This window comes from Silene latifolia, chromosome 8, assembly GCF_048544455.1.
Source record: "Silene latifolia isolate original U9 population chromosome 8, ASM4854445v1, whole genome shotgun sequence".
In the NCBI taxonomy this organism is placed as follows: domain Eukaryota; kingdom Viridiplantae; phylum Streptophyta; class Magnoliopsida; order Caryophyllales; family Caryophyllaceae; genus Silene; species Silene latifolia.
In genome coordinates, this window is record NC_133533.1 from 96,822,650 (window position 1) to 96,845,649 (window position 23,000).

A 23,000-nucleotide genomic window follows, 5' to 3' on the forward strand; every position below is an offset into this window, starting at 1 on the left:
TCTGTATTACTCTCTCCCTTTACACATGTTTCTCCCATTTACTTTATACAGAGTCTCTTAGGCGACACTTTGACCATCGTTTTATCCACTTATATCTTAAAATTATCGGTTGAAAACAACCTTTTTTTGGACGATTTTTTATTACAAATGTAACTATGTAAAAATTATGTTATGAAATAATATAGTTTTTAGTTTATACATGGCCAAAGTTCTAAAACTTTGACTTTCGAAAAGGTAAATGGGAGAAACATTTGTAAAAGGAGAGAGTAGTAAATAAACAAATCAACGGTTGAGAGTAGGGGTGGGCATCAGTCCAAAACGAACCGGACCGGACCGAATTAAATATTTAGGTGGAACGAAGACTGGACCTAAAAAATTCAGTGTTGAACTGGACCAAACTCGTATTTTTCGCTCCCGACTGAGTTTGGACCGAATTTATGACTTTTGTATTTTTTTAAGCATATGAAAATTAAAATTTTATTTTATTAAATCAAATATATGGAGTACAAGTTAAATGAAGTATCTTTGATATAAATAACCACCAATATTACGTTTATTATATTGTCTAATCTATAAAATGAAATACTTGATTATCTTATAAAGTTGTAAAAGTTGGTAACAAAACACCTAAATTTTGCTTCAAAACACCTACATTTTTCATTTGTTCCGGATCAAAATTAACCGGTCATAAACAAGATCGAAAATCAAAACTTCAAGAATTGAGGGTTGAGGACCGGACGCAGATCAATTCGGTCCATAGCATAGATCCGATTCGGCCTATTTTTTCGGTTTGAACCTAAACTTAGGCCCTGTTCTTTCTGGCTTTTTAGAGCCGAATCGAACTGAGTGAATCAATCAATCAATGGAGCCGAATGAATCGAATGGAGCTGAGCTGATCGAATCGAATAAGTGAGTGAACTAAATCGAATCAATAGAGCCGAATCAACTAAGTGATTGGAGTTGAATTGAACTGAAATAATATTAATACTAATACTAATAATAATAATAATAATAATAATAATAGTAATAGTTATTATTATTATTATTATTATAGTTATAGTTATTAATATTAATATTAATATTAAAATATTATTATTGTTAATATTAATAATAATATTATTGTTAATATTTTTTATTTATTATTATTATAAGATGCGCGCAGCTTTCATTAAAATAAAAATAAGAGGTTTACATAATAATAATAATAATAATAATAATAATAATAATAATAATAATAATAGTAATTATACTAATTTGAGTGATTAACTAGGTAGCTACCATGAACCACGGTTCACCATCAATCTAATTAGGTAAAATAATGGAGCACCGATTTGCTAGATTGATGTTCAAAGTCTAGCCGTTTATCATCAAAATTTGACTGATTAGGTAGCCACCACGAAGCACCAACAATCCTAATTTAATTAATTAGATAAATAAGAATCGACAGACCCTCATTTCAACTTTAACAAATAAATAAAGTTTGGTTGATTAATTAAAACTCAACATATAATATTATTAAGTGATAACAAGTAAATTAATTTATTATTTGATAAATTAGAATTCATCTTGTAAGTTTTAAGTCATTTGAGCAATTAAATTAAGTTTTAGGAAAAAATATTGATTTTAGATTTCACTTGGTCCAGTTTTAGGTGAAAAGGGTACAAAATAGAACGTTATGAAAAAATGTATGTGAAAGAGTAAGTTTGTATATGAAAAAATAATTAGGTATTAATAATAGTAATATTCAAATTAAAAATATTATTAATAATAATATTATTAATTAATATTCCTATTCATATTAATAACAATAATAGTAATAGTATTAATTATATTAATATGAATATTATTGATTTAAATAACCATAATATTCATAATAATAACAATAATAAAGATGATTAATTAATAATAAATTAATAATAATAATAATAACAAATTTATAATATTAATAAAAACAAATAAGTTTAAGATTCGCAAAATTAAAATTGGCTGAATTTAGCGGAGCTGAACTGGAGTGGGCTGAGCTGAGCTGAACTGAACTGTACTGAACTGAATAGAGCTGATCTGAACTGAAGTTAGCTGAAAATAAGTCAGAAAGAACACGACCTTTACTTAGGAGTTAAGACATCTGTGGGGTATATTTTAGTACTACTAGTTCACCTCATTTTGCTCCCCGGCCCTCACTTTCGACGATTCCCAATCCCAAATTACCTTGATGAGAAGAACGCCAAGTAGTTCAATTTAACCTTAACACCAAGATTTTATTCATTCCGATCAGTAAATAGAGGTAATTTCTTCCTAATTTTCACTTTATTTATATGTGGGGTTCTGTTCATTCCCCTGAAATGTAATCATCAACTTCGTTATTGATAAAATTTCATTTCTGTTGGTTTTAATTTGGTGCGTGTAAAATTGATGGTTTTGATTGTTCATCATTTGAGTATGGACTAATTATAGTACCTGCGATTCTTTGGAAAATGCCTCATTTGCTTTTTGCTAAAGAATTAAGGCTGTCTAGCTCATGTTCGTCCATGGAACCTAGGTCGTAGAGATTGGTTATCTTCTGATTTCTGAACTTGGTACTGTCTGATTTGTATAATAGTATATGAATCCCATAATGGGTGTTAATTACCAGGCCATATCTGCTTAGTATGAATGTATTGTACGTGCATAGTTATCCCTTTATTTTGCATGCACATTTCAGGTAGAGAGATGAGTTCATCTGTAGAACGTGGTAAACATGTCATTTACACAAGAAGAAGTTGTTCGGATAGGATCAGCAGTTTACCTGATGAACTGCTTGCTCACATGCTTTCGTTTCTACCAACAAGGTGTGCCGTGGGTACAACTAGATGGCGGCATTTTTTTACATTGTCGACTTTTCTTTCTTTTGACGATACACCATGTTTTGATGGTGGGCCATATGTTCCTCGTTTCGGATGCCTTAAGAACATAGACCCGGTTCAAAAAAGGAGATTTAGGAAGTTTGTTGAAAAGGTTTTGGAATTGCTTCAAATTGTACCCATCAAGAAATTTAGTCTAGTCTGTCATGGTGACTACGATAAGTCGGATATAAATGCATGGGTTAGTTATGCGGTACAAAAGGGAGTTCAAGATCTTGATTATCAAGTTAATGTGCAGGTGGATCATGAGCCTCCCAATGACATTTTCATGTGTGAAACACTAGTGGGATTGAAAATGATTGGTATTGGGGATTATTTTCTTAAAATTCCTTTATCAGCCTGCTTTCCAAGACTCAAGATCCTTTATCTTGAGGATGTCAGCATCTTATATAATGATTCAGTGGAAAGATTGTTTTCTGGCTGTGAATTGCTCCAGGAATTGACTCAAGAATTGTAACAGTGATACTCGCCGTCATGTTATGATTTCTACTAGACTACTTAAAGTTCTAAGAATAGAAAATTGTTTGAATGGGTTGGCATCAACTAATAATTGATTTTTTTCCTTTTGGTGTAGATATTGAGCAATTAAGAAATTTCCTCATTTGTGGATTGTGGTTCTCTATTTCAGGGCCTTGACCACTATGACGGTTCCGAATCACCTCCAAATGAAGCTCTACCCCCTTTTTCATGTCATGCCAAAGTGATTGAAGTGCATCACTTTTGTGACTCCGAGTATTCATTATTATATGTGGGGCATCTTCTCAGAAATGTCGGATCCTTAAAGAAGTTGATCTTGCGTAAATTTGACACTGTTGACATGGAGGAAGAACTGCGTATATGAAAGGTTTTGTTGATGCTTCCAAAGGCTTTGAAAGACTGTTGTATTGAACTGACTAGTCCAACCTCTCCATGAATCTCTTTTCCATGTAATTGATTTCACTGCAATCATCGGTTTTCTGAAATTTCCTCATAAATTCGGTTAAGCTGACCGAGAAAACAGAACTGAAGTTGCCTTTATGATCATTAATGTTGAAATCATATCATTTTATATTGATACTGGTGTTGAGGTTCGGTTACGGTAAGGGTATACCAAGTCCCATTGAAAATTTGTTAAAGCCAACTTGTATAACAAAAGTCAAAGCCGGCAATATATGTGATGAACGAATTAATAAGTTAGTAGGAAGCAAGTGGAATCCTTCAAAATTTGGCAATCAGGCTTTTGGTCAAGAAGGAAGAGGGATCTCAACCCCATCATTTCATATTGATACTGGTAATCTGTTTTCAGTTTTCACTTTGCTTATGTCTTTTTAACTCCCTCCGTCCCATTCATTTGTTTGCCAATTGTATTCTTTGTGGGGTATTTTAATCAAAGGTAAACAAATGATTGGGACGGAGAGAGTATTGTTCAATTTCTTTTGTTGGTTACCTCTGAATCCCCTTGCATTTTATTATCTTCAGTTCTGAAATGGAAGCACATGAGAAAATGCTGAAATTGGTGTATTATGTAATTTATTTTTGATTTTGGTAAGTCTAAGTTGGTCGGGGGATGGGATTGAGAAGGAGTGCTTCTTGCAGCCTAGCAGGGAATAAGTATCAAAACCTTCTCTCAAATATCCGAAATGAGACGAAGAAAGCATTAATCGCGCGGCAATCTCCCGGTTCCTTAGAATGCGCTTCTTTAGCATTGTTATCCCTTATTTCATTCTGCTTATATTTCAGGTAAACTCCTTGCAAAGACATCATACCACCTATGAAACTTGGTAAACATCTAGAAGACCCAATAAGTCGGAATTGTTTGGATAGGATCAGCAGTTTACCTGATGATGTACTTGGTCACATTCTCTCGTTTCTGCCAATAAGGTGTTCTGTGAGCACAAGTATTCTATCAACAAGATGGCGATACCTTTTTACATTGACGACTTGTCTTTCTTTTGATGATGCACAATGTTTTGGTCATCTGGAACAAAATGAGAGAATTGAAGGAACTCGAAGGTTTAAGGAGTTTGTTGACAAAGTTTTGGACTTGCACGAAATTTCGCCATTGCAGAAATTTTGTCTAGTCTGTCAAGGAACCTATGATGCTTCAGATTTCAATCGATGGTTTAGTAGTGCGCTACAAAAGGGAGTTCAAGAGCTTCATTACGAGCTTGCTAATTATATCGATACTGATTTCTTGCCTGATTATGATGGCTTCTTCATGTGTGAAACACTAGTGAAATTGAAATTTATACATTGTGGGTATTATATTAAAATTCCTCTATCAGCCTCGTTGCCAAAATTGAAGATCCTTCACCTGGAACTCATCGTATTCTTTGATTTTAATTCAATGGAGAGGTTGTTGTCTTGCTGTGAATTGCTTGAAGAATTGACTCTCAGTTATTGCGAGTGTGAAACTCAAGGTCATGCAATTCATAGTAGCGATATACTCAAAGTGCTAAAAATAGAAGATTGTTGTTTTTTGTTGGGTACATTTGAGATTGATGCCCCTAATCTTGCATATTTGACTTACAAATCAAATATTGGTGTGAAAATTGTTCCATCGTGGAAATACTCGTGCTCTTTTGTCAGGGCGGAGCTAATTTTCAAGCGCAGTGCATATGATGAACTTGTTACTAACGAAGATACAGTTGAGTGTGAGCATGAACTTCTAAGCGCTGCTGCCGGTAAAACCACAGAATTACGTTTTCAAATGGACTCAGTACAGGTATATATATGATTTGTATTTACCGCTTATTTACCACTTATTCCCCTTATATTCCTCACATATTGGGAACATTATCACTTGAATGAATACTATAAATGGCGGACTAGGGAATCGGCGTATGCACAACGCCTTGCTCCTGTATTTGTAACGCGGACTGTTTACAGACTAACCATACATAAATACATTGAGAATATGCAATGACTCCTAACTCATCTTTAAAAGAAGCAAAATGTAGAAACTTTAGTGATTCATTATTGAGAGACAGAGTAGTGAGTCTTTGCCTTCATTGGAAATGGGAACATATTTTCATCTTTAAATTAATAAATATTGGTCATGGTACAGATTGTTTTAATGCTAGATGAGGAGGAGCAAATGCCTGATTTTCATAGCTTGACAGAATTATGCCTTGAAGATTGTCCTTATTTTGCGTGGGAATATGTGACAAGCCTGCTTGATAAATCTCCTCAACTTAAAACTGTCATCTTTGATACGGTTAGCACCAATTAATAATAGCTTTTTTCATTATCAAACCAAATGCTTGTGTGAGAACGCATTACACAAGAATCTGTTTAACAGTGTTTTTATTTGTAGCCGTTTTTTCTTCTTAAGGGTATTTTTCTCACTTCATGAATCTGTTTGCAGGGCTTTCATTGTTGCCATTGTTCAAATGTCCGCTGTCCAGACGACTGCTTATGTGATTCAGTGTCTCCTTCAGATTTACCTCTGGACCCTTTTTCATGTCTAGTGCAAGTGATTGAAGTGCGTGACTTTTGTGGACATGTGGGTCCACTGGCACTTATGGGGCATCTTCTTAGAAATGCGAGTGTTCTGAAGAAGTTGGTCGTTGATACAATCGATGATCTTGATTGGGAGGATGAACTGATGATCAGTAAGGACCTGTTGATGCTTCCAAGGGCTTCAAGAGATTGTCGTGTAGAAATGAACTAGCGTAAGAAGAACATCTCGAAGATAGAATTGGAACTCAATACTGACAAATTTCGTGCAAAAAAAAATCACTTATTTAGAGGATTCAAAAGAGATAGAAATGGAAGGATTTGAAAAGAAAATAGTGATCCTCTTATCGTGTTAAATTTGGACAATCATACATAGAGCGACCAGTTTAAATATTCTCTCTTATCTATTACGTTCATTAATGTTGAACATTCTGCGTACTTTAGTTCATTACTTCATTATACTCCTTGTTCTCCCTTAATGATTAGGTTTCACCATGTAAGGTATGTACATTTTTTTTTTGAAAGAGATGGTGGTCTCTATTCATTTTTTTGGTGATTAGATTTCATTGTTTAAGGCCGATTCATTTTTTTGGTGATTAGATTTCATTTTTTTTTTTTTTTTTTTTTTTTTTTTTTGAAAGAGATGGTAGGTACCTTTTGCATTCGCGGATTCATTACTTCCCTTCTATATATATACAAACTTGGTGATATAAACACATATTTACTGAGACGGTCCTTTTATTGACCCCCTAGTACTCCCTCTAGGCCGGGTTTTTCTTCCTTACATATATGCATTCCATTAGACTGTTGAACTGCTTCGTTCATTCAAGGAGTTGCCCCCTTGTAAATGCAGATTTGATGCAACCTTCGAAGCGTTCTACGCCAGGTCGTATTAGCTCCCTGAATGGCTCAAGTAGCGCCTGCCACCTAGTGATCAATTCTGTTTTGTATAGACTGTGCTCTGATGATGCTATTATAAATCGCGGTGAAGTTTCTGTAGGAAGCTGCTTGAGGTACTTACCTTTTCTTCCTCAACTTTTATGGTCCTTCCATTTACTAAATTCCTGCCAATTTACTTCATTGTATTAAAAAAAGTTCAGACTTTGTTAAATGAATAAGATCTTAAGAATTGTGACTACTGACTACTACTAACATTTAATCTCTAGCTACGTAGACTTTGTCGATAGCACGTTAATATAATGTTTGTGTAGTTCTATCGTACATTCATTCCTAATCTCTGACTTTATCAATCAATCGACAGCAAAGTTCTACCTATTATTTATTCCGTCCAAATCATTCGTTTACCCGTTCATTGTTTGTGAGAAATATATCAACAGGAGAAAGGTTGATTAAAGTCAAAGCCGGCGATAGATTTGATGGAGGACTACTAAGTCATTGCACCTTAATGTGACTGGTGTTCCAATCAGTTTTTTTTTTGGTAAAAAATCATTAGAATCAAGGAGGAAGAAGAATCTCAACTGGTGTTCCAATCAGTACATACTGGTAATATGGTTCAGTTTTTTACTTTGTTCATGTTCTGTTTTATTAAATATTGTTAAAAATCGTTCTGTAAGAACAAACTCAACTGAAGATTGCTAAAAATCCATTTGATCAGATGTTCTCCTTGACTATTTCTTTTTTTTGGAAAACTGATGATCTTGGTTGCTCAGTTCTCGATAAGTTTTATGTATAACGAGCATGGTTATCCCTTGATTTTGCCTGCAATTGCATTACATTTCAGGTAGAGTCCTGTAAAGACCATGAGACCACCTATGAAACTTGGTAAACGTCTAGAAGACCCAACACGTGGGCATTGTTTGGATATGATCAGCAGTTTACCTGATGAACTGCTTGGTCACATACTTTCATTTCTACCAACTAGGTGTGCTGTGAGCACAAGTATTCTATCAACAAGATGGCGATACCTTTTTACATTGACGACTTGCCTTTCTTTTGATGATGCACCATGTTTTGGTCATCTGGAACAAAATGAGAGAATAGAAGCAACTCGAAGGTTTAAGGATTTTGTTGATAATGTTTTGGAATTACACCAAAGTTCGCCCATCAAGAAATTTAGTCTACTCTGTAAAGGCACCTATAATGGTTCAGAATTTAATCGATGGTTTAGGAATGTATTACAAAAGGGTGTGCAACAGCTTCATTACGAGATTGCTGATCGTACTTATCGTATTGATAATGTGCCTGATTATGATGGCTTTTTCATGTGTGATACACTCGAGAATTTGAAATTTATAGATTGTGGGTGGTTTTATATTGAAATCCCTTTATCAGCCTCGTTGCCAAAACTGAAGATCCTTCATCTGGAGCTCATTGTATTCTTTGATTCTAATTCAATGGAAAGATTGCTGTCTAGCTGTGAATTGCTTGAAGAATTGACTCTCAAATATTGCAACTACGAAACTGAAGGTCGCGTAATTTATTGTACTGGATTACTCAAAATGCTAACTATAGAGCATTGCTATTTTTCGTTTGGTACATTTGAGATTGACGCCCCTAATCTTTCATATTTAGCTTACAGTTCAAATATTGGTGTGAAAATTGTTCCGTCGTGGAAATATTCTTGCTCTTTTGTAAGGGCAGAGCTAGTTTTCAAGTGTAGTGCATATGATGATCTTGATATGAATGAAGGTACAGTCGAGTATGAACGTGAACTCCTAAAAGCCGCTGCCTATAAAGCTACAAAATTACATTTTGAAATGGACTCAGCACAGGTATATGTATTTGATTTGTGTTTACAACACTAGCTATTTACAGAAAGTCAGAAACTGCATAAAAAAAAATACGACTTCTAACTCACATTTTAAAGAATCACTTTATTAAAGTCATGTTACTTTGTTCCATCATAATCCGAAGCCATATAATAGAGTATTTTGCTGTATTGAAAATGGAAACATATTTTCAGCGTTCTATTTATTAAAATTTGTCTTGGTACAGATTCTTCTCAAGCTAGACGATGACGAGCAAATGCCTGATTTTCATAACCTGTCAAGATTACACATTGCTGACTGTCGCTATGATGTGTGGGAATATGTAACTAGCCTGCTTGCCAAATCTCCTCAACTTGAAACTCTCATCTTTGAAACGGTTAGCATCAACCAATAATGGCTTTGTTAATTCATAACTAACCCAAATGCTTGGGTGAGACTGCCTTACATATGAATATGTGTGACACAGTTTTTCATTGTAACCAATTTTTAGTTTTTGTTTACCTTTTAGCGATACATTTCTCACTTTGTGAAATTTGTTTTCTAGGGCTTTCATTGCTGTCATTGTCCAAATGACTACTATCCGGATGACTGCAACTATGACTTAGTGTCACTTTCAGATATACCTCTAGATCCCTTTTCATGTCATGTCCAAGTGATTGAAGTGCGTGACTTTTGTGGGCATGATGGTCCATTGTTACTTATGGGGCATCTTCTTAGAAATGCGGGTGTCCTGAAGAGGTTGGTCGTTAATACAATTGCTGGTCTTGATCCGGAGGAGGAACTGGAGATTTGTAAGGACTTGTTGATGCTTCCAAGGGTTTCAAGAGATTGTTGTGTAGAAGTCCACTAGGAACTGGAGATTGTTGTTTTTTTAAAGAGAAATGGTGGAGAAGAATCCATTCTCTATTCTGAAGCTGTAACTGGGTTTTCTTCTGATGATGTTAATGTTAATCGTGGTGGAGTTTCTGTAAGAAGCAGCTTGGGGGTACTATTGAATGTTGTAGCGGTTTAAAAAGCATCTGATTCAATGGCATTTTCTATAATTCTGGCAGTGTCTTTGACGAACTTAAGTTTATGCTCCCTCCGTCCCATTCATTTGCTTACCTTTTTTATTCTCTGTGAGGGGTATTTAATGAAAGGTAAATAAATGATTGAGACGAAGGGAGTACATGAGTAGGTCTTGGACCATTGAAAAGGCTGACCGGTGGTAATTAATTCTGTTCTTATGCGGTCCTAGAGGAGTTTTGAGGAAATAGAGTTGGCAGCCGAGTGGCTGGAACAGGTGGTGTGAGTCTGACTGATGGTATAACTTAGAAATCATGTTTGTCAAGTGCTGACCAAGTATTTGAGATAATATGGAGAGTCGGACTCGGAGTGATGTAATATTGCTATTTGAGATAATATGGAGAGTCGGACTCGGAGTGATGTAATATTGCAGCAAAGGGCCAGAGACCAGAGTAGTGTTATGAGGAAGGGGAGGCAGCTTGCAGATGACAGTCATCTCTCAGACTGACATAGCATTCAGGCCTGTTTTCGATTGTATCAGGTTTCGGTATGGCCTTCAGAAGATAACAAATTTGCCAAGGTAAGAACCTTTTACATTGTGAAAAGGCGGAGGGGGAAGAAATTAATATGTATGTGTAGTACTGCATGCTTATTATGTGGGTTTTCGACCACACAGTTGGATCTGAGTACTTGTTTTGTTGCGTGTTACAGTTTCCGCCCACAGTTGGATCCGAGTAGGTTTCACCATAGCTGTGGACTTTAGCCTAAATGGTGGTAGTGACAGATCTTGGTAACCTCTTTCTCTGTATAGATACTGTACTAAATAGCTATCTCAACCAATTTAGCCTTTTTGTGTATGCGCGAGGTTAGTACAGTACAATGTAATTAGTGTAACACCCGTGAAAAATCATGGGATTGTTAGTAATTTTTAAAATACAATTTATTTAATAAATTTATGAAATGAAAGTCAAACGTTATATCTAATTAGTACTCGTAATAGTTAAATTTAACAAAAATAACTCAACCTTCACTATTCTTTCGAAAAGAAAAACTTAATCTTTTACTTTTAACACTAATAATCCAACTTTTGAATCTTTCTTATAAAAATGAGCCATAATTAGAAAAACCTTAAGGCAAAATGAATCTTAAACGACACAATTTATCTTTTATTTACGCAAGCCTATTTTTTTTTTTTTTTTGGTATTTCACTGCCGGTATTGTTTAAGATAAACTGACATTGATTTTTTTTTTCCTGTTCCGTTATTTTTTCGTCATTGTCACATGCTAGCATTAAGCATTGTTTAAGTATTATTTAGGCCCTGTTCTTTCTGGCTTATTTTCACCATTTCATTTCATTCACTTATTCACTCGGCTTATTCAAATTTCTTATTCATTCAAATTCATCTCTATTCATTCATTTCTCACTCCTCTTCGCTCTGCTCCATTGATTCGATTCACTCCACTAAATTCAAATGCATTTCAATTTTGCGAATCTTATACTTAATACTCCGTAGTTTTTATTAATATTATTAATATCATATATTTTATTATTATTATTATTATTATTATTATTATTATTATTATTATTATTATTATTAATTTTTTTTTTTTGCAAAAAAAGATATTCTCATATATTCAAGAGGATACATGAGTTTTCTTACAAGGCATAACCACTAGGTTATGGCAAAAGCTCCACTAAACAAGGAAATAGAAACTACCATCACACTAAGAGCCTAGAGCCTCAAGCAAACCATCATGCAGGATCATAGGAGACTTATGAATTATATGAGAATATCTTTAATTTATTATTAATTAATCATTCTCATTATTGTTATTATTATGAATATTATGGTTATTAAAATCAATAATATTTATATTAAAATAATTAATACTATTACTATTACTATTATTATTATTATTATTAATATGAATATGAATATTAATTAATAATAATATTATTAATAACATTGTTAATATTAATATTACTATTATTAATACCTAATTATTTTTTCATATACGAACTTTACTCTTTCACATACACTTTTTCATAACGTTCTGTTTTGTACCCTTTTCACCTAAAACAGAACCAAGTGAACTCTTAAATCAACATTTTTCCATAAAACTTAATTTAATTGCTCAAATGACTTAAAACTTACAAGATGGATTCTAATTTATCAAATAATAAATTAATTTACTTGTTATCAATTATTAATATTATTTGTTAAGTTTTAATTAATCAACCAAATTTTATATACTCCCTCCCATCCACTCTTTTATTCTCTATTTCCTAAAACGGATTATTCAGGTTTTCTTCCCCTTTCCTTTTTGGAAAAGTTTTATTAATATTATACTCCTACCTCTCTCCACTTATCAAACCCCACCATATCCTTTATTAATATTTAATTCTAATTATTCCTACCTCTCTCCAATAACCAAACCCCACCCATCTCATTTATTAATATTTAATCCTAATTATTCATAACTCTCTCCAATAACCAAACCCCACTCATATCTTTATCAATATTATACTCCCCACCCTTAATCTCCGTGCCCACTTCAAAGGGGAAGAAAAGAGTGGATGAGAGGGGGTATTTGTTAAAGATGAAATTAGGGTATGTCGATTTTTATTTATCTAGTTAATTAAATTAGGATTGTTGGTCCTTCGTGGTGGCTACCTAATCAGTCAAATTAGGACGATAAACGGCTAGACTTTGAACATCAATCTAGCAAATCGGTGCTCCATTATTTCACCTAATTAGATTGATGGTGAACCGTGGTTCATGGTGGCTACCTAGTTAATCACTCAAATTAGTATAATTAATAGTATTAATATTATTATTATTATTATTATTATTATTATTATTATTATTTATTTTTTAGGGATAATTCACGTGATGCCCCTGAGGTTTGGCTTAATTCACGTGGTATCCCTGCCTTTAAGAATGTGCACATGGTGCCCCTGAACTTTCAGTTTAGTGCACCATCTACCCTTATTTAATTTTTTGTTATAACGACGTTAGTTTTGGCCTCACATTTCATTTTATACAACCATATCTTTACTATCTTCTTCAATCACACCTCCCCCCGCGCCCCATGTTATCCTTGGTAATGCCGAAACCGAACCCCAAGCAAGAGTGCAACAACCGACATCGCGCCCCCAGGTTCAATCCCGCGAACTCGGAATCATAACCTGAAGCCCGGTTTGTGTTCACTCATCTCTAAACAAAACCCGAACCCGAACCAAGGCGCGCCTGCTTGCTCCTCCATTCAACGTGCTCCCTCCTCCATTCACACCAACGGCAACATGCAGCCTATCACCTCCATTATCAACAATCAATTCATCACCTTAATTGCAGCACCTTTACGACACCTCAACCAAGCTCGCCATCATTCTCGCTACACCACGAGCAGCAGCCAACAACGAGCAACGAGCAATGTGCAGCTTCCGTGGCTAAATTTCGACATCGCTTTGCAGCTCCAATCTTCGACAACTACTCAAGCCACCGCAGCTCTTGCCCAGAACCTGAACCTGAAACCACAACATCGCAAGCATCAACTCAGGCAACCATGACGCAGACCGAACTCCTCGTAATCGCCATATTAACCACCTCTGACCTCCGCCGTTCTCGCCGGGTGTCTTCGCTCCTTCTAATTGAGGATTGGATTAATTTGGTTTGTAATTAACTAGAATTAGTGCTGATTACGAGGAGGAGAACAAAGTAGAGCTGAGTTGATGGTTAATATGGCCGTTTTCAATGGAAACCATGAATTAATGCCCATAAATCCAATCCGCCATCATTAATTTGGTTTGTAATTAACTTTGTTCTTTCTCGATTTTCAATGGAAACCATGAATTAGTGCTGCTAGCATCAAAGGGAATCAACTCAAAATCATGACCTCTGGCATCAAATTCAGAACCCATAAATCTCTCAGATGAATAAGGGGTTTCCCATAAATCGGATTGTAAATTAGTTCTACCATTGCCCATTCCATGATGCAACCTTAAATGAGCCACAAAAAAAGGTTGCACCACCGTTCTCCGTCGCCACAGACTTGCACAACCAAGCCGTGACCACCATGGCTCCGTATTTCAACCGTCAACACCAGTTCAGGCGAACCCATATACGCAACCACCATCAAACAACCCAACCCATGATTTGAATGTGGTACCGAAACCCAATACCGATTGACAACCTCAATCTCGTCCACCAAGGGTAATTTATTGACCTGATTAATGAAGACAACACTTTCAACGAAGACGCAGAAGGGCGATTTAATTGACAATGAAGGCGATTTAATTGTTCTTCAGGGGCGATTTGGAATGGATTCAATAATCATTGTAGTTTTGTTTTGTCTTTATGAGGAAGTGGTAGAGTTGTATTTAGTTTATTAGTTTATGAGGGAAATAAGAGGGAAAGGTAAGGATATGAGGGAAAAGGCAAGGAACTTAACACCGTTATAACAGAAAAATAAATAAGGGCAGATGGTGCACTAAACTGAAAGTTCAGGGGCACCATGTGCACATTCTTAAAGGCAGGGGTACCATGTGAATTAAGCCAAACCTCAGGGGCACCACGTGAAATATCCCTATTTTTTATTTTTTATTTTTTTAAAAGGATGCGCGCAGCTTTCATTAAAAGAAAAATAAAAGTTTACATGAAATTGGTGGGGAGCCGAGAGACTATCTGGGCTCTCACACCCTTAGCAATAGCAAAGCTAAGTCTAGTAAAAATGTAAGCGGCCACCCGAGCCCCCGCATCCTAAGATACCGAGAATTTCTGGATCCGCCTGAGCAAGGCAACAGCATCCGAACCCAGCTCCCCAAGTGAAGAGAAAGAGAAAGAAAGGAAACCATAACCCGCTACCGCGCACAAATCCACATACTTAGCACACTTTCGCTGAGCAAAGATCAGCCGACAACCCGCCAGCACAAAATCCGTCATCCTCCCGAGTCAAAGGAGAAGAACCTGTCAAGTCAACGCACACATCACGCCCCATGTCCCAAGAATAAAGCAACAAATCCGCAGGACGAAGAGAGCCACCATGTCCATCAACCAAACCGATATCAACCTCCTTTCCCGCAGTAATACCAGATCTATAACGGATATCGAAAAGAGTGTCCCGGACAAGATTATGCCGATGTTTAACGCCCACAAAGATCAAGACAAGAAACAGCGTGGTCCCCAAAAACATCCTCAGCAAAAACCCGAGAGCAAGCAGGACATGGCCTAGATACCGTGAATAACGGAACACCCAGACGATACCCCAGCACACTACGGTAAGTCCTGCATTATTATTATTATTATTATTATTATTATTATTATTATTAATGTTCTTCTTCTAATAATAATAATTATTATTATTATTTTTAATAAAATTTCCGGTTTACAATAAAAAAAATATTAATAATAATATTAATAATATTAATATTAATAACCATAATAATAATAATAATAATAATAATAATAAATAGTATTAATATTAATATTATTTCAGTTCAATTAAGCTCCAATCAGCTTAGTTCATTCAAATTATTCAATTGGGTCAAATTCAAATCGGCTCCATTCATTGCCAGATCGCTCAGAAACACCCCATACTCCAAGTGCCTTACCAGACCACTTAAGGCATGGAAATGCTACCATCTCTTACTATCCGAGGCAATGATTATCATAAGACAATAAAGAAACATATTTAAATAATAATTAACGTTTAAAGTGATTACATGCCAAAAACCCAAAATCGATAAAGAGATACAAGTTCTCCAAAACTATCTACTATCAAAAACTATAAAACTATCAAGCACACGAAGACTTCTAAACGCATCGTGGTGACTCCTCCCGCTTATCCCATACGCATCACTCATACCGCTCAATAATCGCTCACCACCCCGAATGGATCACCACAGCTTTTAAAACATTTAAACGGGGTCGATTAATCACACAATTTATATAATCCAACAATAAGATAAACAGACAGCTGAACTGTCACACACGCACACACACACACACACACACACACACACACCACCAACTCCCATCATCTCAATACCGACGTCCACTTTGGACTACCCCAGCCGATGGGGGACCGCAGCCGTTCCCACCTAAGCCCCGCTCATCGTACGAGCGATAACCCTGTCCATTAATGTGCACATCCCCTTCCGTGGCGGGTTCCACGAAGGGCGAAACTAGGGCGTGAGATCACTCCCGCAAGTGACCCCACTCAGCCGAGAACGCATCTCGAGAACCATCACAAACACAACCACAATCACAATCACAATTACAATTACAATCATCATATCAATCAACTAACTACAACACATCACCAATATCCCATTATGGGACTAATACCGAGTAGAAATCCTACCGGAAAGCAACACAATCATCGACGATCTAGCAAAATTGCCTCAAAACCTCTCCTTTACAAATCCTTCTCCTATCACATAATCACATAATCATTACCAACACAACAAATCATAAAAACCCCCAATCCCAAAATTAGGGTTTAAACAAAGTCAACCAAACGCTATAAAATTGGTATGTAGGACTTACCCTTGACGCAAGGAACACTATGATGCAAAGAACAATGAAATCCGACACCTCTAGCTCCTAATTTGTCAACAATGCGATTAGGATGATGAATGAACTTGCTTTCTCTCTTTAACAAGAATTAGGTTTTTGTAAAAGTGTTTAGAATGATGACGGAAAGATTATATATCTTAATCGCATAATTAACAAAACCCGAGAAAAACTCCCGTAAACCTGGACACTCGATCGAGTACCCAAGGTACTGATCGAGTACCCCTTACTCGATCGAGTACCCCACTACTCGATCGAGTACCCAACAGGTCAGAAACTATTTTATTTCGCAACTTACCCTTACTCGACAGAGTAAGGCCTACTCGATAGAGTACCCCAAGACTTATAAATACGGAGTATTACAGTCTTCCCTACTTAAAAAGAACTTCGTCCCCGAAGTTCAACCCATACATAAAAACAACCATACTGACTCGACCAAGACACAACAACTTAGCTAAGGACTCAAGAACTCGACCGGACATAGAACATGAACTCTTAACCCCCACTCTACTAACTATGTTTACTTCCACAACATGATCACTATATCGTATCTACCTCATATATATATTTCTCACGACACCAACTCCATACATAATCAATTACCATCCTCTAATGCTGCTAGCTCCATAATATCATCAACTATCAAATCTAAAATCAAGACACTCATAGACATCAAATGGAATGTTACATTCTACCACCCTTAAAAGGAACTTCGTCCTCGAAGTTTACTCACACTCATAACCTCATCATCCAACTGTCAACACTAGTGAAATATTCTCACACTCCTAAACATCACGCTACTACAAGCACGGCCATGGCCTTTTATAAGTATCATCCACAAAACAAATCCCTCCTTCACGCTACGCTAACACTCTACTTCCAATTATATTACAACATGCACCACCATGAAACTCTCTTTTATCGCATCTACTCCTCTTAAGACAAATGTTACGTCCTCGTAACTCACTAATACTAAATCCTAGATATATCTTTTCATTCCCCTCTTTACCACCACATGTCAAAGATAACCGTCTATAAACCAAACACTCACCATGCATATATCCAAGGCTCTCTTACTTAAACATTTCTCATAACTCAACTCATTTGGCATACCACCTAACCTATACCATAAAACTCGTAGCAAAATCACCATACCAACTCTTCATTATTACTGCAAAACAACATACCTCTCTATGTAAGGCACTTATCTCCCAGAAGCATAACTCACGATCCACACTCGTTACGTACACGCACACTAGATCCTCAAGTTCTTTCTTCCATTACCGCAAAACTCATACACAACTTAGCATGACACTAATTCCCAATACCCTACACTCGCTGTCTCAACAAAAGATTATGAACCACCTGCATCTTTCGGGTCATTACCACACATGTTCTACGACTCACTTGCCATTACCATGTCTACTGAAACCTTAACTAGAACAAGATCATAATTATCAGAATAACCTCTCACAACCGTGTCCCATTAACATAATGTCACTATACTATGACAACAACGAAAACATATACAACTCTATGTATATCATACTCTACCCTCATTCCCAACTTAACCAGGTAAAGAAAACATCAATAAACAAGACAACTGTCTATCTACACAAACTGAAACTCGCAGGGAACAATATCAAACAAAACAACAATCTATGTATAACTGATATGTACTTTGAAACTCGAATCATAATCATCCTGCCTACTCCACCACAACCGGTGACGGCATCACAACACCGCCACCAACAGCCACACCGTAGTGCGAAAATACCCGCATCACAACACTATGTACCGAGCCCGGATCACCACCCGAGGCACCACAACCATATCGATAGACATCACAACTACATACAATTCCATAAATACTGACTCGGAAATAACCTTTCGGACAAGAAAACTTACTCAAATCCACTTTACTCAATCACAACGCAACATATTATATGAATAAACAGATAAGCATCTCATGAACATCATCTCTACCATTTCACGGAATACACGTGTGTTATTAATACACATAAAATTATAACTAGCCATGTCAAATTAATCAAATTATTACCTTTTTGGATATCATTCAATTAAACTACCGTGTCCAACATATATATTACGAACATTCATAAAACAACTTTATAATTATCACACCATACCACTTCTTGTGAGGTCCGAACCTCACACAAACATTTACACATATCATAGACCCGTAATCACAACCAACTAGTCAATCCTCACCACGTAAGTTACCACTCAACAAAGGTTACCTGTTGTCCGAGCTTAACTCGCATGCCCTCATCACATTCTTCCATTCGCATCACCAAAGACCTTCCGCCATACATAACCATACAACTAACACTCATTATGAGAAACCACCTCCTAAGACTATGTCTTATACTTCCTGACAACCATACTTTTATCAATTCAGTCTTTACAAAATCAGCCTCTTTAGAATTGCCACTTTTCTAATATACCCTTAACCTTAACCACTAGTCAAAGACCATAACACTACCACTGTCCGGACATCAAACCTCTTCACTCATCTCTAAACATCATGATTTCTTTTCTATCTTTGGTTAACATCTCAAACAATGAACATCGAATCCATGAACAAAATTACCTCAACATTCTTCCCAATATTTTCCTTAATTGAATCATCATCCATTTTTCCACCAAAATCTCATATCATGCAGATATTCTACTAACTTCTTACTTTCCTTAATTTCTCGAAACTCATTATTAAACATGTTGTCCTGAAGCTCCCATATAACCATTAACTAACATTCTCATGACGCTATCACACATTTCAATGATTCCTTACCTCTATATCACATAATTCCGGTGAATATTTTCCTCAGCTTACTTTTATCCTTCTTTTCTCTCTACACTCAATAATACCAATTAATAGTTCAACTCCTTATTCCTTCTAGCTAACTCTTTAGAAATCCAGTTACGTTCTCACTGCTCCAAAACTCACATCTAATTATTTCATATCGATATCATCTCATTCTTTCTTACCACAAATATTCTCTTATTATGTCATCAATCACCCTTGCCACTAATCCATCCATAAAATCAACGTTTACTGTTCAACAATTGCATCTCCCTTCTTACATATCTAGAACTCAAAATTCCTTTCATACCGCTAATTGCCCAAGGAAAACCCACAATAGTTTCATCTCTTAAAAGCCAAATCTCCACCCCGCGACATGCCTCCACAAAGTTCACTATATACCACTCTTCCCAACCCCTTTAAAACGAACTTTCATTATGTATATTCTTAACCCACACGGCTCTTAACTACCTCCCTCCATAATCCTTTACACATCTCAGGTTGTCACTATCCATATCCTTACTCTCAATCCTTTCATTCTCACGTTCCTTAGACTCACATCATCCTTTGCCCACATTCACTTACTTTTACGTTACTCAACATACAAACATATCACTCATCTCATCTCACAAAACATGCTCTATGTCTCTATACACCATACCAATCTTCCTTTTCTTTTTCCCACTATCTATCACAACACATATAACTCATGTCCTCCCACCGAACTCATACTCACCACAGGTGCCACTCACTATACCACAAGATTGGGTAACTTACGCGTCAAGACCAATATACATGTAAAACCATGCATAAAAGAGCAAAATAATAACTTTGAATTAAACATAATATGCAACGAATTCAAAAGATAAGCATATGACCCAAAACAGGGGTCACTAGATCGAGTACAGGCCACTCGATCGAGTAAGTGACTTACTCGGTCGAGTAGGTGAAGATCAGAAGCACGTAAAACAAATCACCAGGGCTACTCGATCGAGTAACTGAGGTACTCGATCGAGTGCCCCCTTACTCGATCGAGTACCAGGATACTCGATCGAGTACCCTAATTCTCAAGATCTTTGTCCGGTTTTCGTAAAACAGTCATAACTCCCTCATTTCTTGGTCAATTTGGGCGTGTGACCTATCGTTAGAATCGTAAAAGGACAAGCTATCATCTCCAATTGGAATCACATCAAAATCATTTATGCATCTCAAGTTATAACAGTTTAAAGACAACCTCTTTATAAACGAAAAACACAACTATTGATTTTTACTTCCCAAACGACTTAAACAACAACCAAGCAAACAAAACCAAATTAAAACTCATAAAACCAGTATTCGTAATCATACGTTACTATTTTCAAAAAAATCAAGCAACAACATTCATCATGCACATAGGTTATTTAACTTGTCAATCACGATTTACCCACATAAACATGCTCCACCCATGAATTTCATATTCTTATGCAATTACTTACTTAATCTCTTCCAACTAATTCATCAATTACAGCTACACACTTCTTACAACATATACCTATGAACAATCGTGGACAAGTACATAAACTTATCATACAACTCTATGCAGACAAAATATACGTATACAACACAACATTTCTATTCGCATGTTATTATTATGTCACATTATGAGTCATCCATCATGTTTCTCATTCCAACCACAGTTCTATATATCTCATCAACAAGTTTCCTCATATCACCATTTTCTTTCACATGCTCAACTTTCTACTTCAACATCCAACAATTAACACATTCCATCACATTCATAAACCAGTTAACCAAACACACATACGACTCGACAAACACTTTCCCATGTGACCGGTTCAAAGTTGTAGGGCGACCCCTTGCGGCTTTAGGACGTCTCCCAAGCCTTTGCACTAGCTCCTACAACTTTTACCCCGGGTTCATTTTAATTGACTCCCTATGTTCATTAAGTTCATTGGTTACAGGTTTCAGGATCGTCGCTCTGATACCATTTGTAACACCCCCATACTCCAAGTGCCTTACCAGGACCACTTAAGGCATGGAAATGCTACCATCTCGGTTACCCGAGGCAATGATTATCATAAGACAATAAAGAAACATATTTAAATAATAATTAACGTTTAAAGTGATTACATGCCAAAAACCCAAAACTGATAAAGAGATACAAGTTCTCCAAAACTATCTACTATCAAAAACTATAAAACTATCAAGCACAGCGGAAGACTTCTAAACTGCATCGTGGTGACTCCTCCCAGTTATCCCATACGCATCAGCTCATACCTGCTCAATAACTGCTCACCACCCCCGAATGGATCACCACAGTTTTTAAAACATTTAAACGGGGTCAGTACTAATCACACAATTTATATAATCCAACAATAAGATAAACAGACAGCTGAACTGTCACACACGCACACACACACACACACACACACACACACACCACCAACTCCCATCATCTCAATACTGACTGTCCACTGGACTACCGCCACCATGGGGGACCGCAGCCGTTCCCACCTAAGCCCCGCTCATCGTACGAGCGATAACCCTGTCCATTAATGTGCACATCCCCTTCCGTGGCGGGTTCCACGAAGGGCGAAACTAGGGCGTGAGATCACTCCCGCAAGTGACCCCACTCAGCCGAGAACGCATCTCGAGAACCATCACAAACACAACCACAATCACAATCACAATTACAATTACAATCATCATATCAATCAACTAACTACAACACATCACCAATATCCCATTATGGGACTAATACTGAGTAGGAAATCCTACCTGGAAAGCAACACAATCATCAGACGATCTAGCAGCTGTCTCAAAACCTCTCCTTTACAAATCCTTCTCCTATCACATAATCACATAATCATTACCAACACAACAAATCATAAAAACCCCCAATCCCAAAATTAGGGTTTAAACAAAGTCAACCAAACGCTATAAAATTGGTATGTAGGACTTACCCTTGACGCAAGGAACACTATGATGCAAAGAACAATGAAATCCGACACCTCTAGCTCCGGAATTTGTCAACAATGCGATTAGGATGATGAATGAACTTGCTTTCTCTCTTTAACAGTAAATTAGGTTTTTGTAAAAGTGTTTAGAATGATGACGGAAAGATTATATATCTTAATCGCATAATTAACAAAACCCGAGAAAAACTCCCCGTAAACCGGACACTCGATCGAGTACCCAAGGTACTCGATCGAGTACCCCCTTACTCGATCGAGTACCCCAGCTACTCGATCGAGTACCCAACAGGTCAGAAACTATTTTATTTCGCAACTTACCCTTACTCGACAGAGTAAGGCCTACTCGATAGAGTACCCCAAGACTTATAAATACGAGTATTACAAGCTCGACTCCATTCATTCATTCAAATTTCCCCATTCAATTCAAATTTCGATTGTTGACCAATGTAGATAATCTATTATACACCTATATTATGGTTTTGGTCGTTTGTTCTTGTGACTTTTCTTAAGAAACTTTGGAGCTCTACAATTTCACCTAATTCTTCCTTAGT

The 23,000-nt window shown here is 36.5% G+C and overlaps 3 protein-coding genes across 11 annotated transcripts; all 3 read left to right on the top strand.

The window, feature by feature from the left end:
• Positions 1-2,174: 2,174 nt before the first annotated feature.
• On the top strand, positions 2,175-7,766 carry LOC141597088 (F-box protein At4g22280-like). Of its 9 annotated transcripts, XM_074417434.1 has the most exons (8): positions 2,175-2,284; positions 2,702-2,828; positions 3,529-4,170; positions 4,620-5,604; positions 5,947-6,096; positions 6,247-6,493; positions 7,192-7,351; positions 7,676-7,766. In XM_074417434.1, the coding sequence occupies exons 4-8, from the start codon at positions 4,651-4,653 to the stop codon at positions 7,689-7,691; spliced, it is 1,527 nt and encodes a 508-aa protein (XP_074273535.1). In that variant the 5' UTR covers positions 2,175-2,284; positions 2,702-2,828; positions 3,529-4,170; positions 4,620-4,650; the 3' UTR covers positions 7,692-7,766. The 9 variants fall into 9 exon arrangements, with proteins under 9 accessions (XP_074273535.1, XP_074273531.1, XP_074273533.1 ...); XM_074417430.1 differs by lacking the exon at positions 7,676-7,766 and having other exon boundaries at positions 2,702-3,432; positions 7,192-7,431; XM_074417432.1 differs by lacking the exon at positions 7,676-7,766 and having other exon boundaries at positions 2,702-3,376; positions 7,192-7,431.
• Positions 2,710-3,357, top strand: LOC141595554 (F-box/LRR-repeat protein At3g59200-like). The gene has a single exon (XM_074415521.1). The coding sequence runs from the start codon at positions 2,710-2,712 to the stop codon at positions 3,355-3,357; it is 648 nt and encodes a 215-aa protein (XP_074271622.1).
• Positions 7,737-10,108, top strand: LOC141597090 (F-box protein At4g22280-like). Its single transcript, XM_074417438.1, has 4 exons — positions 7,737-7,841; positions 8,080-9,070; positions 9,294-9,443; positions 9,612-10,108. The coding sequence occupies exons 2-4, from the start codon at positions 8,099-8,101 to the stop codon at positions 9,915-9,917; spliced, it is 1,428 nt and encodes a 475-aa protein (XP_074273539.1). The 5' UTR covers positions 7,737-7,841; positions 8,080-8,098; the 3' UTR covers positions 9,918-10,108.
• Positions 10,109-23,000: the final 12,892 nt, after the last annotated feature.

Bases quoted from the DNA above. Each gene is read 5' to 3' on its own strand.
- LOC141595554 (XM_074415521.1), top strand. From the start codon at position 2,710: ATGAGTTCATCTGTAGAACGTGGTAAACATGTCATTTACACAAGAAGA.
- LOC141597088 (XM_074417431.1), top strand. From the start codon at position 4,651: ATGAAACTTGGTAAACATCTAGAAGACCCAATAAGTCGGAATTGTTTG. The intron at 6,097-6,246 runs GTTAGCACCAAT...ATCTGTTTGCAG, and splicing joins AAACTGTCATCTTTGATACG to GGCTTTCATTGTTGCCATTG. The intron at 6,494-7,191 runs GTAAGGACCTGT...TTGTAAATGCAG, and splicing joins GGAGGATGAACTGATGATCA to ATTTGATGCAACCTTCGAAG.
- LOC141597090 (XM_074417438.1), top strand. From the start codon at position 8,099: ATGAGACCACCTATGAAACTTGGTAAACGTCTAGAAGACCCAACACGT. The intron at 9,071-9,293 runs GTATATGTATTT...GTCTTGGTACAG, and splicing joins TTGAAATGGACTCAGCACAG to ATTCTTCTCAAGCTAGACGA. The intron at 9,444-9,611 runs GTTAGCATCAAC...TTTGTTTTCTAG, and splicing joins AAACTCTCATCTTTGAAACG to GGCTTTCATTGCTGTCATTG.